At 45.2% G+C, this 16,937-nt stretch overlaps 1 protein-coding gene across 1 annotated transcript; it reads right to left on the bottom strand.

Moving 5' to 3' along the window:
- Positions 1-1,815: 1,815 nt before the first annotated feature.
- Positions 1,816-16,036, bottom strand: LOC135014598 (oocyte zinc finger protein XlCOF22-like). The gene is made up of 5 exons (XM_063952728.1): positions 15,815-16,036; positions 14,952-15,030; positions 14,736-14,833; positions 14,221-14,578; positions 1,816-3,263 (listed from the first exon to the last, which is right to left on the bottom strand). The coding sequence occupies exons 1-5, from the start codon at positions 16,034-16,036 to the stop codon at positions 1,939-1,941; spliced, it is 2,082 nt and encodes a 693-aa protein (XP_063808798.1). The 3' UTR covers positions 1,816-1,938.
- Positions 16,037-16,937: the final 901 nt, after the last annotated feature.

Here is a 16,937-nt window from a genome sequence, read left to right as displayed (position 1 = left end):
TCTTTTAGGTAGTCACAGTGGACTCTTGCCGTGTCCTGAATGCGAGTCAGGAAAGCAACAGTATCGACTAAGGTCCTATCACCCAACAGACCTTCCTTTATTTGACTAGCCCGGGAATGGATTGTATGTGTCATCCAGCAACCTGCAATGACCATCCTTTGTGCTACGCCTGCAGCAATGTAAATAGATTGTAGAGTGGTCTCTATTTTCCTATCTGCTGGGTCCTTTACCGTAAGGTAGCCCGGAGCAGGGAGCACCGCCTTTTTAGAAAGGTGAGACACTGAGACATCTATTGCTGGAGATTCTTCCCAAAACTTTCTGCCCTCAGGGGCAAATGGGAAGGTATTCACAAACTTTTTTGTCACTTGATATTTTTTATCTGGATTCTTCCAGGCTAGGTTAAATAAATCATCCAATTCTGTGGAATCAGGGAATGTGACTTTTGGCTCCTCTTGAGGGAGGAAAAATGAATGCTGAGTATTTGCATCCCCCAGGGGGAGCTTTGACACCTCCCCAATATCCAATATGAGGGGTTCAATACCCTGAATCGGGGTGGGATGTATATCATCAGTATCATCTGATAGGAGTGCTGGTAGAGCAGGTTTCTGTGAAGCAGGCAGGGAGGGATGCTTAGCAGTAAGGCTAGCCACTGCTTGTTGCAGTTCTTGTGTCTTGTTTGCAGTTGCAGTGAGCTGAGAAGACATATCAGACATCATAGTTTTATAGCCCCCAACCAGGGGGGCTCTGCATTCTCCCCCACATTAGTATCAGCATGAGATGTCTGACTACACTGCTCACATGATAATGAGCTGGATTTACTAGGAGAGAACCTGACATTACACACACTACAAGACTTTTGTTTTACCATAGTGATTAGAAAAACAGGTATAATATACACACACAATACAGCCTGATATTATATATGACAAGCCTGCCCTATTGAATGTGAGAGGAGACAGAGAAGAGAGACTCCAGCGCACCCAACGCTGGCCGGCCCCAGTGAGGTTGTCAGCATTTGATATACATGAGTAAAACAGTGAGATTACTGATAAAATCCCCCAGGGGATTATTGTGCACAATAATAGTGCCCCCCCCTCCCTATACCCGGTACCAGTGTATACAGGGACAGTTCTGGAGGAGCTGTGTAGGCTGCTGCAGCTGCTGCTCATGCAGAGGAAGGTGCCAAAATGCCGCTGAGCCTGCTCTCATGTAGCCCCGCCCCCCGACATGGCGCCGGTGCTACTGCTGTATATTTATACTGGACATGTCTCCTTTAACATGTAAAACCTCACATAAATGCTTGGTTCACTCTAGTTAGCCAGTCTCATGCAGGAACTATAATGGGTCCCCCCCTAGCGGGGCCTCTGGTTGGTACTCACCACTGATGATCACCTTCACGCAGTGTTAAGGGTTTGCGGCATGCTGCGGCTGCAACAGCCAAGGATCCATGCCTCGCTGAACAAACAGCCCCTCAGCGGGAAAGCGGCTCTGCACCTCAAGAGGCCGGTGACCGTCTCCCCCATAACTCCCACAGCACAGGTATGCTGTTGCCCAAACAGCATACCGAAATAAATAAAACTTAGAAATAAAATGAAGAAAAACTCTGGAGCTTTAGAGTGTGCATCCTCTCCTGAGGGAACTTTATCTAAACTGAGCTGTAGGAGGGGGCCTAGAGGGGAGGAGCCAGCACACCCAGTGAAGAATTTTAAAGTGCACTTGCTCCTTTGGACCCATCTATACCCCATCGCACTAATTCTGTCCCCAATATCCCTTACGGATGCTAGAGAAATAACACAAATCATTCCAGCTCAGCCCTTTAACAAAAACATGTGAGAAATTAGATTTATTTGTAAGATAAATAACTTTCCATCTGCATATATACAAATTTTAACTAGTGTTAATAAAGTATAGTTTTATCAAGATTCGATTACTGTCATGCTACACATTCTCATGTGTGTGAAGTTTCTGATGTCTAACAACAGATGATTTATCGCTAAAACAATTCCCACACTCAGAACATGGAAATGGCCTCTCACCTGTGTGACTTCTCTGATGTTTAACAAGACGTGACTTGTGTGTAAAACGTTTCCCACACTCAGAACATGGAAATGGCTTGTCACCTGTGTGACTTCTCTGATGTGTAACAAGATTTGATTTATTGGTAAAACATTTCCCACACTGTGAACATGGAAATGGCTTCTCACCTATATGTATTCTCTCATGTAGGCATAGAAGTGATTTCCGTGTAAAACATTTCCCACACTCAGAACATGGAAATGGATTGTCACCTGTGTGACTTCTCTGATGTTTAACAAGACATGACTTGTGTGTAAAACATTTCCCACACTCAGAACATGGAAATGGCTTGTCACCTGTGTGACTTCTCTGATGTGTAACAAGATTTGATTTTTTGGTAAAACATTTCCCACACTGTGAACATGGAAATGGCTTCTCACCTGTATGTATTCTCTCATGTAGACATAGAAGTGATTTCCATGTAAAACATTTCCCACACTCAGAACATGGAAATGGCTTGTCACCTGTGTGACTTCTCTGATGTGTAACAAGATTTGATTTATCAGCAAAACATTTCCCACACTCAGAACATGGAAATGGTTTCTCACCTGTGTGACTTCTCTGATGTTTAACAAGACGTGAGTTGTGTGTAAAACATTTCCCACACTCAGAACATGGAAATGGCTTCTCACCTGTGTGACTTCTCTGATGTGCAACAAGATGTGACTTGTGTGTAAAACTTTTCCCACACTCAGAACATGGAAATGGCTTCTCACCTGTGTGACTTCTCTGATGTGTAACAAGATTTGATTTATCGGTAAAACTTTTCCCACACTCAGAACATGGAAATGGTTTCTCACCTGTGTGACTTCTCTGATGTGTAACAAGACGTGAGTTGTGTGTAAAACATTTCCCACACTCAGAACATGGAAATGGTTTCTCACCTCCCTTAGCTGGATGATTGGTTATAAGCTGTGCGGTCTGTGTAAAACATCTGTCATCTATAGAACAGGGAAATATTTTATCTACTGTCAGAGCTGTAGAAGATGACCCAATATCAGTGTTATCAGAACATTCCCTTTGATTAGAGGGACCACATGACACAAGCACATTTTGAGGTACAGGAGGTACGAGTAGAGCAGTAGGGGTTTCTCCAGGAGAATCTTGTGTGATGTCATCATCTTCTGTTTTACAACCTGAAGATGAAATTAGATTTTCTTCTGAGATATTCCTTCTGTTACATTCATCTGTTGGGAATAAGTGTACAGAAAATTGAATGTCTCTCCATAATAAGGTACAATTTATAATATTCCCCAGTGGAGTGCTACTGGGTTCAGATATGGCAAATGAGGGGTCCAATTTCTGATGTCAGACTCAGAGGAATGCTCCTCCAGCCATAATATGGTGGCTCCAGACCTGTAGGGTGATGCATTGTCTTCCTAAAAGAGCCTGCTCCCATCTAAGTGACTGCAGAATGTACCTACTATCAAGCCTCATTCAGAGGCTCTTACATTGCGATATTCTGCCATCTTCACCAGAAATTATACGCCAATAGATCACAAAGATATCTCCCTAGATATAGTACTTCCACTGCAGAAGATAAAAATGTAATGCAAGGTGTGGTGACATGTACTGGGAATGGAAGCTGGTACTCCCTTTTTCTGGCAAATGAACAGGCTGCAGTCAGGGTCACATTCCCTCTGGATTTCTATTACAGCACACAAACCCACAGGTGCGCCACATGTGTGTATTCTGGTTCTCCCTGCCTCTTGCGGATAAGAATGTGGCTTCATAGCCCCCACTGGCCTCCAGGCACCCTGGGCTCTAACAGCAGTCTCCACCTGGACTGTCTGTCCACCCTTTTTCTTCTCTGTGTGGGCAGATCCCTTCAGCCCCACACTGAATCAGAAGCTCATCAACACCGTCTTTGCTGATACTGCCGCACAATTTACAGTGGCAGAGGAAAGAATTGCCTTATAACAGTGGTTCCCAAACTTTCTTGAATCATGGCACCCTAGTGCTGGACCACCAACCTGAAGCACCTCTGGAAGTGCCTCACGGCACCAAGTTTGGGAACTACTAACTTAAAATATAATATATAAATCTAAAAATAACTAAACTGGTATCCGGTCTTTAGGTCGTCAGTCACTAGTTTGACCACTGAAGGTCAACAGTAAGTAGGTCGACACTGACCGAAAGTTGACATGTCTAGGTCAATACATATGGAAGGTCGACATGGTCATTAGGTTGACGTGGGCATGGTCGACACACAAAAGGTCAACAAAGTTTTTTTAGGGTTTTTTGGGGGGTTTCAGGATATAAGATTGCTGAATTATTTCTAGAAAGGGAGGAATACATCCCAATTTACTGAGTGAAAATGTGTTTGGTGTGTTTGAAAAAAAGGGAGATTTTGGTGACAATGGTGTGATACAATAGGTGGAAGATGGGATACTATACGGTTAGGTCAATATAAATTTGATTATTTGGCCAGTCTGAAGGTCCCTGCGATCTGTCTGATTTTGTCTCATTTAACTGCATGTTGTGGGTTCACAGCAACTGCTTAAAAATGCAAATTCAACACTTGGAATCACCTCTAGACCCTTTGCCTGCTAAATTGATGAAGAAATATACGTTATGGTAAGAACTTATCGTTGATAACGGTATTTCTCCTATGTCCACAGGTTCCACAGGATAACAATGGGATATGATGGAGCTACAGCGGATTGGCACCAAACGATCACAAGCTTTCAGTCCTCCCAGGATGCAACGGGCTCGTCCATATATCCCCGCCCACTGTCTCAGGCAAATCAGTTGTATTCCAAATCATTTAGGCAGGAGCATCATGTAGAGCCCTATTAAGGCGAGAAGAACACACATGCACACCCTTCCATGCAAGAGGGACGAGTTTAGCGAGTATAAAGATCCCCAAATCAGTTGCATCAGGGTGGGATCCTTGTGGAACCTGTGGACATAGGAGAAATACCGTTATCAACGGTAAGTTCTTACCATAACGTATATTTCATCGGCTGGGCCCACAGATTATCCACAGGATAACAATGGGATTTCTCAAAGCAATTTAGCCCAAAGCAATTTAGTGGTGGGTACACTCCTGATTGGACAGGAGAACCTTGCGCCCGAATTTAGCGTCATGAGAGGCAAAAGTATACAAGGCATAATGTCTAATGAAAGTGTTAATGGAAGACCATGTGGCTGCCTTACATATCTGTTCTGCTGAAGCACCATGTTGTGCTGCCCATGAAGGACCTACCTTACGAGTAGAGTGAGCAAGACATTAGCCGTAACAGGGAGATCATCTTGAGAATACGCTTCTGAAATCGTCATTCGAAGCCATCTTGATAGCGTCTGTTTAGTAGCTGGCCATCCTCTCTTGTGAAATCCGTAGAGAATGGAGAGAGAATCTGTCTTTCTGAAGGCACTGGTACGATCCAAGTAGATCCTTAACGCCCGGACTACGTCCAGCGACGCTTCTCCCGCAGACAGTCCCGATACCTGAAAAGCCGGGACTACAATTTCTTCATGAAGGTGGAATATAGACACCAACTTAGGAAGATACCCAGACCTAGTTCTGAGAACTGTTTTATCTGGATAAAAAAATCAGAAAAGAAGAACGGCATGACAGCGCTCCTAAATCTGACACTCTTCTAGCTGATGTCATAGTCAGTAAAAAAAGAGAACTTTAGCAGTCAACAATTTCAGATCCACTTTATTAAGTGGTTCAAACAGAGCAACTTGAAGGGCTTTGAGAACTAGACTTAAGTCCCAAGGCACTGCCGGAGGAACAAAAGCCAGTTGAATGCGCAGCATTCCCTGGAAAACAGTACGCACATCCTGTAAATTGGCAATTTTCTTTTGGAACCATACAGTCAATGCTGATACTTGCACTCTCAAGGAAGCCACCTTCAAACCCTTATCCATTCCTGCTTGAAGGAAATCTAAGACCCTGGAAACTTGGAAAGATTTTGGGTCTATATTTCCTTTACTGCACCAATGAATATAGGTCTGCCATATTCGGTGATAAATGCGAGCTGAGGAGGGTTTCCTTGCTCTGAGCATTGTTTGAATTACCTGTTGTGAGAATCCTCTTGACTTCAGGATAGAGGTTTCAAGAACCACGCCGTCAACGACAGTCGATCCAGCTGCCTGTGATAACAAGGACACTGCATCAGTAGATCTGGACGTTGAGGGAGCAGAATTGGAGCATCCATTGACATACTTTGCAGATCTGTATACCAATCGCTGGGCCAAGCTGGAGCTATTAGAATCATGGCACCCTTTTCTTGCTTTATTTTCCACACCAGCTTGGGTAGCAAGATGATCGGAGGAAACAGATATGCCAGATGTAAATCCCATTTGATTGATAGAGGGTCCACAAAGATCGCTCCGGGATCCTTTGTTCTTGACCCGTATACTGGCACTTTGTTGTTCAGATGGGACGCCATGAGATCTATCTCTGGCAAACCCCACTTGTCTACATAAAAAGAGACAAGACAAAAGAAAACCTTTTCGGGAGCACTCTTAATTGAAAATGGTGATGATAATTAATCAGTATCAGGTGAAGTGATATGATGATAAATAATCTAAAACTTAACTTTTATTTTATTCCGTTAAAATATCGACCTATATGGTCCAAACATATTAAATAATTAATAAAAATAGAAGATAAAAAGAGGTGAAATATGGATTAGATGAGAGAGAGTGAGCAGATTAGGACTGCCCCACCAGTGTTTTTACATGAAGATATGAGTGATCATCTTAGTGATATCCACAGTGCCTGGTATTCCTAAGTGGTCCCCCTTCAAAGTACTAACCAGGTCTATCCTATCAGCTTCCGAGATAGAAGATCGGGCTACTCTCAGGATAGTACGACCTTGAATGATGAAGATGACTTATGAAGGAAGAGAGAACCCACTTCTGCTGTCTGTACTCTGCCTGCTATGCGTCACTGGATAACTGGGCCCCAGGCTTTTCCAGATGAGAGAGTGTTGGAAAGGAGAACCTTCACCAGTTTTAAATAGGGGAAGATCATGAATTGATTGATCTAACTCCCCTTAAGATCAAGGCAGAAGGAAGAAGGAACACTTCTGCTTTCTGTTGTGATAACCAAGTGTACGCTGGGAAGGGCAGAACCCAAGCCAGCACAGCTATCAGCCAGATGAGAGAGTGCTCAGAAGAGAGGAAGCTCTGATAAAAATCAGAAATGTAAATTTGTTTAAACTAATTCATTCAAATAGTATTCAGAATATTAGAGCGAATCCTCTCTTGTTCTCCTATGCCAAAGTGCATGAAAATAATAATAATAATATTATAATGACTTTCATATATAGGAAATCAATTAATATTCACACATTATTACTGATTAGATTATATCCTACGCATTTGTCAGCCAGTATATATGCTGGTAATACAGATGAAATATTTAAGCAGAGGTGACAGTTTGTGGTGATCATACAAATTCATAGATATCTAGGGTATCTTGAATTATAAATAATTGTTGATAAGAAAGTCCCAATCTCTCACATAGAGGTATAAATATGTACAAAATCAGTGTTGCTAACAGTGTTGCAAAATCAAAACAATTTGCACATCATGTGCCAGATCCTGAGAGGATAATCCCGTTTTGCAGGACAAACATGTTATAAGTGTTGGTGTTACTGTCAGTGTAACCTCGTCACTTTTGCCGCTCTTAGACATGATAAATAATCAGCTTTTCACAGTGTACTACAGTTAGTGACTGTAATCACTTTACCTTATTAAAGTGATATCAATCTGACCCCATCCCATGCACCAGCATTGAGGTTCAGAAGAAACCACTGACAAACATATATAAAGTCAGCAATCACACTAGCAGTCAGTCACATGTTATATATTAGTCATTTGAGCACAACAGATCCGAACGTATTCAGACGTAATGCGAAGAAAACCACAGTAATGTAAAGACTCATATGCAATAGGCACTTACATTTAACTATTCATACTGACAAAAGTAGAAAGAATTGTAGTGCTGTATAACCTGTACTCAGTAGAGTGGGATACAGGGAGACTCACCTCACTTCCAAGATCGATCAATATATTAGCAAACGCCGAGTGGATCCAGACGATACTAGTGTACACTGTCGCTCCGGGAACTTTAAGCGGACATAGACGCACTGTGCATACAAGCGCACCGGTCATACAGACGCCTGTCCTGCGACTGGGTCTCCTCGCGGTAGAGTTTAGTGTACACAGACGCAGCGGCCTATGCTGCGACCGAGACACCTCATGGTAGCGTCTGAGACGGAAGTGAGGCAACAGTTCATGGCGGGAGACCGACGGAAACTGGTCATGAACTGGGGGGAGGGGCGACCAGGAGAGCGTCTGACTGCCCATGCTGACATCAACCCTAGGGATCCCAGCCTCATACCATTCCTGGCACTTTATGATCCCTAATGCCTAGCTCTGGAGCATCCGTGGTGGCGGTGCATCAGCTACTGTTTGGTAGTCTCCTCCCAAACCAGTGCGGTGGTGTCCGTATTCCCCTTCTAAGTGGAACCGGTGCCTTACCTTCTCCCCATGCTCCGGCCACAGCCTGGTAACTTCTGGTGGACCTGCTAGTATATCCGACACAGACGCCCGTCGACACAGCACTTGAACCGTGGGTAAGCGTTGTTGGAGCGACTCTTTCCAATATGCGTTTAAGACGCTGTTAGGAAAGATCACTCAAAAACATAGTTAGACTATTAAAAATAAAATAATAAAGCTTAGGGCTGCCATAGAACAGCAGCCCTGTGACCATGGTCCGGCTCCTGCCGCACCAAACAAAAAACTGATTTGCCTGAGCCAGTGGGCGGGGCTATATGGACGAGCCCATTGCATCCTGGGAGGACTGAAAGCTTGTGATCTTTGGTGCCAATCCGCTGTCGCTCCATCATATCCCATTGTTATCCTGTGGATAACCTGTGGACCCAGCCGGAGAAATAATGAACGAATAGCTCATAACTGTCAATTGTCCATATGCTAGTTGTCCATTGAAAAAGTGATTTCTTGATCTTCTCCAGCTGGAGATTGTATCTCCCACACCTTTGTCTAAATCTTCATCTGCACAAAGTACCTGCCAGTGTCTCTGTAATATCTTTGTGTCGCCCATCTTTGTAGAACGTAACCACACATCTGCTCTGTCATCTGTCTGAGCTTTTGGGTGGGTGATAAGTATCTGTTTCCTACACTTTTGTCTTGTATTTTGAGGGGACGGAGAGGAGAGATGAAGTCAGCAGTCACAGTTGGGGGAGGGACTGGACAGAAGGGAGCAGAGCAGAGCAGGTGGGAGCAGATTGAGGTGACCCATTCCCCTTACTACATTATAAGAACTAAGCAAATATACAATACACAATATATCTATCAGATTCAGTTTATGAAAATGCAATCAAGTTATTCATGTCAAAATGTATTATTCTTTACTAGGACTATTATTTTAAGTCATGAGTGGAAGGGGAGCATCAGACACTCCTGAGTGATTACGCTATTGGGGGTGAGAGGGGGTAGGAATGGCTACCGGAGAGCTTTGCAGTCAGTGATTGTCTCTTATAGTGGACAAGCGTTGATGCTCTGCCAAGAGGCCGTGTGGGACAAATAACTTTGGGATTATTTAGACCTGTCACCGGCCCCTTATCCTGGTCACTGCCTCTATACATCACCCCTGCTGAAACGTACGTTGGATCAACGGCAGACTGTCCAGAGCCGCGGGACATTACTGGACTCTCTGCTCCTGTTACTGAGTGCCATGCTGTGGTGCAACTTGTCCTTAATCATAAACATTTCACCTTTCCATCTAATACTGGAAATGATCTGTGAGCCCCGTACCCTCACATCAGGTGACGGAATACTGCTACCTCCAGGCTCGCACACAGTGGGCAGTATACGCGTAATGTACTGTTAGCAGAGCTGGGAATTACGCATTTCTGGTGCACAGCGTGGGAAGCACAAGATCAGGGCAGCAGCTAAGGTCAGGGGGAGGTCAGTCACACCCACATGAGGGACAGCAGACAAACCTGGCAGCCGGAGCTGATCAGATCAGGGATATGCATGATCATTCGCTACCAGTTATCCATATATAGCACATACATATTCCTCAGCACTTTACAGAGAATATCCGCCCACTTACCTCAGTCCCAGGGGCTAACAGTCTATATCCCTTACCACATAGGCAAACACATATACACTAGTTGCTCAGCTGGTATAATTTTTGGATTGTGGGAGGAAACCCATAAAAGAACAGGGAGAAAATACAAACTCCATGCAGTAAGGGACTTGAACCCACAACCTCACCTCTGTGATTCAGTAATGCTTGCCATTACACCAACTGTGCTGCTCACTGCTATAACAGGAGAAGGAGAAGAATAGTAACAGATGTCTTCTGATGTATGAGAAAGTGTGGGGTGGAGACTGGTCAGATTTCTGGGCTGACAACACACAGTGACATGATGTGAGGGGGAGAGCACGAGTATACTAGGAGTTGATGGTTCCTGATGTATGAGATACACTACAGAGTGTTGGGAGGAAACTGTCCAGATCTCTGGGCTGGTAACACACAGTGACATGATGTGAGGGGGAGAGCAGGAGTATGATAGGGACTGATGGCTCCTGATGTATGAGATACACCAGAGAGTGCGGGGAGGAGACTGGTCAGATCTCTGGGCTGGTAACACACAGTGACATGATGTGAGGGGGAGAGCAGGAGTATAATAGGGGCTGATGGCTCCTGATGTATGAGATACACCAGAGAGTGTGGGGAGGAGACTGGTCAGATCTCTGGACTGGTAACACAAAATTACATGATGTGAGGGGGAGAGCACGAGTATAATAGGGGCTGATGTCCCCTGATGTATATGATACACCAGAGAATGTGGGGAGGAGACTGGTCAGATCTCTGGGCTGGTAACCACACAGTGACATGATGTGAGGGGGAGAGCAGGAGTATAATAGGGGCTGATGGCTCCTGATGTATGAGATACACCAGAGTGTGTGGGGAGGAGACTGGTCAAATCTCATGACTGGTAACACAAAATTACATGATGTGAGGGGGAGAGCAGGAGTATAATAGGGGCTGATGTCCCCTGATGTATATGATACACCAGAGAGTGTCGTGAGGAGACTGGTCAGATCTATGGGCTGGTAACACAAAATTACATGATGTGAGGGGGAGAGCAGGAGTATAATAGGGGCTGATGGCTCCTGATGTATGAGATATACCAAAGGGTGTTGGGAGGAGACTGGTCAGATCTCTGGGCTGATAAAACACAGTGATATGACGTGAGGGGGAGCAGGAGTATAATAGGGGCTGATGGCTACTGATGTATGAGATACACCAGAGTGTGTGGAGAGGAGACTGGTCAGATCTCTGGGCTGGTAACACACAGTGACATGATGTGAGGGGGAGAGAAGGAGTATTATAGGGTCTGATGGCTCCTGATGTATGAGATACACCAGAGAGTGTGGGGAGGAGACAAGTCAGATTTCTGGGCTGGTAACACACAGTGACATGATGTGAGGGGGAGAGCAGGAGTATAATAGGTGCTGATGGCTACTGATGTATAAAATACACCAGAGAGTGTGGGGAGGAGACTGGTCAGATCTCTGGGCTGATAACACACAGTGACATGATGTGAGGAGGAGAGCAGGAGTATAATAGGAGCTGATGGCTACTGATGTATAAAATACACCAGAGAGTGTGGGGAGGAGACTGGTCAGTTCTCTGAGCTAGTAACACAGTGACATGATGTGAGGGGAGAGCAGGAGTATAATACAGACTGAAGGCTCCTGATGTATGAGATACACCAGAGAATATGGGGGAAGAGACTGGTCAGATCTCTGGGCTGGTAACACACAGTGACATGATGTGAGGGGTAGAGCAGGAGTATAATAGGGGCTGATGGCTCCTGATGTATGAGATACACCAGAGTGTGTGGGAAGGAGACTGGTCAGATCTCTGGGCTGGTAACACACAGTGACATGATGTGAGGGGGAGAGCAGGAGTATAATAGGGGCTGATGGCTCCTGATGTATGAGATACACCAGAGTGTGTAGGCAGGAGACTGGTCAGATCTCTGGGCTGGTAACACACAGTGACATGATGTGAGGGGGAGAGCAGGAGTATAATAGGGGCTGAGGTCCCCTGATGTATGAGATACACCAGAGAGTGTGGGGAGGAGACAAGTCAGATCTCTGTGCTGGTAACACACAGTGACATGATGTGAGGGGAGAGCAGGATTATAATACAGGCTGATGGCTCCTGATGTATGAGATACACCAGAGAGTATGGGGGAAGAGACTGGTCAGATCTCTGGGCTGGTAACACACAGTGACATGATGTGAGGGAGAGAGCAGGAGTATAATAGGGGCTGATGTCCCCTGATGTATGAGATACACCAGAGAGTGTGGTGAGGAGACAAGTCAGATCTCTGGGCTGGTAACACACAGTGACATGATGTGAGGGGGAGAGCAGGAGTATAATAGGGGCTGATGGCTCCTGATGTATAACATACACCATAGAGTGTGGGAAGAAGACTGGTCAGATCTCTGGGCTGGTAACACACAGTGACATGATGTGAGGTGGAGAGCAGGAGTATAATAGGGGCTGATGGCTCCTGATGTATGAGATACACCAGAGTGTGTAGGCAGGAGACTGGTCAGATCTCTGGGCTGGTAACACACAGTGACATGATGTGAGGGGGAGAGCAGGAGTATAATAGGGGCTGAGGTCCCCTGATGTATGAGATACACCAGAGAGTGTGGGGAGGAGACAAGTCAGATCTCTGTGCTGGTAACACACAGTGACATGATGTGAGGGGGAGAGCAGGACTATAATAGGGACTGATGGCTACTGATGTATGAGATACACTAGAGAGTGTGGGGAGGAGACTGGTCAGTTCTCGGAGCTAGTAACACAGTGACATGATGTGAGGGGAGAGCAGGATTATAATACAGGCTGATGGCTCCTGATGTATGAGATACACTAGAGAGTATGGGGGAAGAGACTGGTCAGATCTCTGGGCTGGTAACACACAGTGACATGATGTGAGGGAGAGAGCAGGAGTATAATAGGGGCTGATGTCCCCTGATGTATGAGATACACCAGAGAGTGTGGTGAGGAGACAAGTCAGATCTCTGGGCTGGTAACACACAGTGACATGATGTGAGGGAGAGAGGAGGAGTATAATAGGGGCTGATGACTCCTGATGTATGAGATACACCAGAGAGTGTGGGGAGGAGACTGGTCAGATCTCTGGGCTGGTAACACACAGTGATATGACGTGAGGGGGAGCAGGAGTATAATAGGGGCTGATGGCTCCTGATGTATGAGATACACCAGAGTGTATGGGTAGGAGACTGGTCAGATCTCTGGACTGGTAACACAAAATTACATGATGTGAGGGGGAGAGCAGGAGTATAATAGGGGCTGATGTCCCCTGATGTATATGATACACCAGAGAGTGTCGTGAGGAGACTGGTCAGATCTCTGGGCTGGTAACATACAGTGACATGATGCGAATGGGAGAGCAGGAGTATAATAGGGGCTGATGGCTCTGGACTCCTCCAATGGTCAGATACATATCTCTCATTAGTTTGTACTGACAGAAAAGGGTGTAGAATGAGATATTGCTGTAGTGACTAAGGAAGGAGAATATGGGACTCTATTCTGTAATAAAATAGTGGAATGCCCTCCCACGCACAATAAGACTCGCCTCTAGTCTCCAAAACTTTAAGCAATTCCTGAAGGTGAGTTTATCGAATTCTGGAAATGCCCACATAGCTTCATATACTTTACTTTCCAATTACATCCCCACTGTAGAGTCCACACATAACCTCACATGTTTTTACTTTCTTCACTTTCCCATCCTCCCAACACCAGGCCAACATTGCTGTGTAACCATATCATACAGCCCACCAAGGACTTTTGCAATCTGGTGGACCTTTTTGCAATAGTCAACACCTATCCTTGTCTATCAATGCCTACTTCCCTATAGATTGTAAGCTTGAAAGCAGGGCCGTCCTACCTCTATGAATTTCTGTTATTACCTATTCTTGTTATCTCACTGTTTTCACTCGTTTGGTTTTATTTTATCACTGTTTCCAATTGTAAAGAGCAACAGAATTTGATGCACTATATAAGGAACTGTAAATAAATAAAATAAAGTGTTTATTGCTCACCTGTGCTGATATCTGTAGGGATTTCCTCCTCCTTACACTGCAGATCATCCTTCACATACGTCTCTTCTTCTCCCTCTATATCTTCTGCCTTCATATCAGTCACACACGTCTCTTCTTCTCCCTCTATATCTTCTGCCTTCATATCAGTCACGTACGTCTCTTCTCCCTCTATATCTTCTGCCTTCATATCAGTCACATACATCTCTTCTTCTCCCTCTATATCTTCTGTCTTCATATCAGTCACATACGTCTCTTCTTCTCCCTCTATATCTTCTGCCTTTATATCAGTCACATACATCTCTTCTTCTCCCTCTATATCTTCTGCCTTCATATCAGTCACATTACTCCTATCTTCACCCTAAATACCAACAATAATGAACACTTTATAATAAGGCTTATTTCATTATTTGATAGTAAACAGTATAATATCAGTGTATAAGACACACACAGCTCCTCTACAGATCACATAGTTACAGTCACTTTGGTATATTGTCTAGACCCTAAATCCCACCTACCTGATTCTCCTGTGGGGTCCTGTGACTCTTCTCTGTACAGTCCTGGGAATACAGAGGACGGGGACATCTCTCTGGGGTATCTCTGTTACTATGCCCATCTGTAGGAGACACAAAGTGACTGAGTACATTGTATATATGTGATTATCAGATGATGTGTGTATATAGGGCCCCCCATACCTGCTCTCCCTTGTACAATACATGACAGTCTCCTCTTACCCAGTGATGTGAGGGGCCGGTGATTCTCCATCATCACGTCCTTGTACAGACCCCTGTGTTCCTCTATATACTCTTGCTCCTGCATGGAGACATAGACAGGGATATCCTGACACCTTATAGGAACCTGACACACACAGTGATACAGTCATCAACCAGACACATCCCCTGGTGTTACTGTATAATGTCCCATTCCCAGCAGTCACCTCTCCAGTTATCACCCAGACACGTCGCCTGGTGTTACTGTATAATGTCCCATTCCCAGCAGCCACCTCTCCAGTCATCACCCAGACACATCCCCTGGTGTTACTGTATAATGCCCCATTCCCAGCAGTCACCTCTCCAGTCATCACCCAGACACATCCCCTGGTGTTACTGTATAATGTCCCATTCCCAGCAGCCACCTCTCCAGTCATCACCCAGACACATCCCCTGGTGTTACTGTATAATGTCCCATTCCCAGCAGTCACCTCTCCAGTCATCACCCAGACACATCCCCTGGTGTTACTGTATAATGTCCCATTCCCAGCAGCCACCTCTCCAGTCATCACCCAGACACATCCCCTGGTGTTACTGTATAATGTCCCATTCCCAGCAGCCACCTCTCCAGTCATCACCCAGACACATCCCCTGGTGTTACTGTATAATACCCCATTCCCAGCAGTCACCTCTCCAGTCATCACCCAGACACATCCCCTGGTGTTACTGTATAATGTCCCATTCCCAGCAGCCACCTCTCCAGTCATCACCCAGACACATCCCCTGGTGTTACTGTATAATGTCCCATTCCCAGCAGTCACCTCTCCAGTCATCACCCAGACACGTTCCCCGGTGTTACTGTATAATGTCCCATTCCCAGCAGTCACCTCTCCAGTCAGCAGCTGAATGATCTTGTTGGTGAGTTCTAGGATCTTCTGGTTATTGTGTCTCTCATGTATCAGTGAGTGAGGTGGAGGCACCGTGATGGGGCTCTGGGTTCTGCTCAGTCTTCCTGACACACGGGGACAGCTGCTGGGTGTCTCGAACTTACCGGATGTCTTCCTCACTACCGTGTAACCCTGGGTATAGGGGGACACATCAAATATCATTGTATAAACTTCCATAACTCCTCACCTCCCCAGTCACGTCCCTGTATTATTACTATAGATACAAGTGATGTCACTGTGACGCTCGCAGATCCCCTCACCTTCCCATCATGCCTCTGTATTATTACTATAGATATGTGACGTCACTGTAACACGCCCAGATCCCCACACCTACTCTGTCATGCCCCTGTATTATTATTATTATTATTATAGATATGTGACATCACTGTGACGCTCCAAGATGCCCTCACCTCCCCAGTCATGTCCCTGTATTATTACTATAGATATAAGTGGTGTCACTGTGACACTCCCAGAACCCCTCACCTCCCCAATCATGTCACTGTATTACTATAGATATGTGATGTCACTGTGACGCTCCCAGATGCCCTCACCTCCCCAGTCATGTCTCTGTATTATTACTATAGATTTAAGTAATGTCACTGTGATACTCCCAGACCACCTCACCTAACCAGATAACCTCACCTCCCCAGTCATGTCCCTGTATTATTACTATAGATATAAGTAATGTCACTGTGATACTCCCAGAGCCCCTCACCTCCCTAGTCATGTCCCTGTATTATTACTATAGATAAAAGTGATGTCACTGTGACACTCTCAGACCCCATCACCTCCCCAGTCATGTCCCTGTATTATTACTATAGATATAAGTGATGTCACTGTGACGCTCCCAGAGCCCCTCACCTCCCTAGTCATGTCCCTGTATTATTACTAGAGATATAAGTGATGTCACTATGACACTCCCAGATCCCATCACCTCCCCAGTCTTGTCCCTGTATTATTACTATAGATATAAGTAACGTCACTGTGATACTCCCAGAAACCCTCACCTCCCCAATCATGTCCCTAGCTTTGTGACGTCACTGTGATGCTCACAGATCCCCTT

Source organism: Pseudophryne corroboree, unplaced genomic scaffold, assembly GCF_028390025.1.
Source record: "Pseudophryne corroboree isolate aPseCor3 unplaced genomic scaffold, aPseCor3.hap2 scaffold_2829, whole genome shotgun sequence".
In the NCBI taxonomy this organism is placed as follows: Eukaryota; Metazoa; Chordata; class Amphibia; order Anura; family Myobatrachidae; genus Pseudophryne; species Pseudophryne corroboree.
The sequence above is the reverse complement of the archived record's forward strand: the minus strand, read 5'-3'. Positions and strand labels throughout refer to the sequence as shown.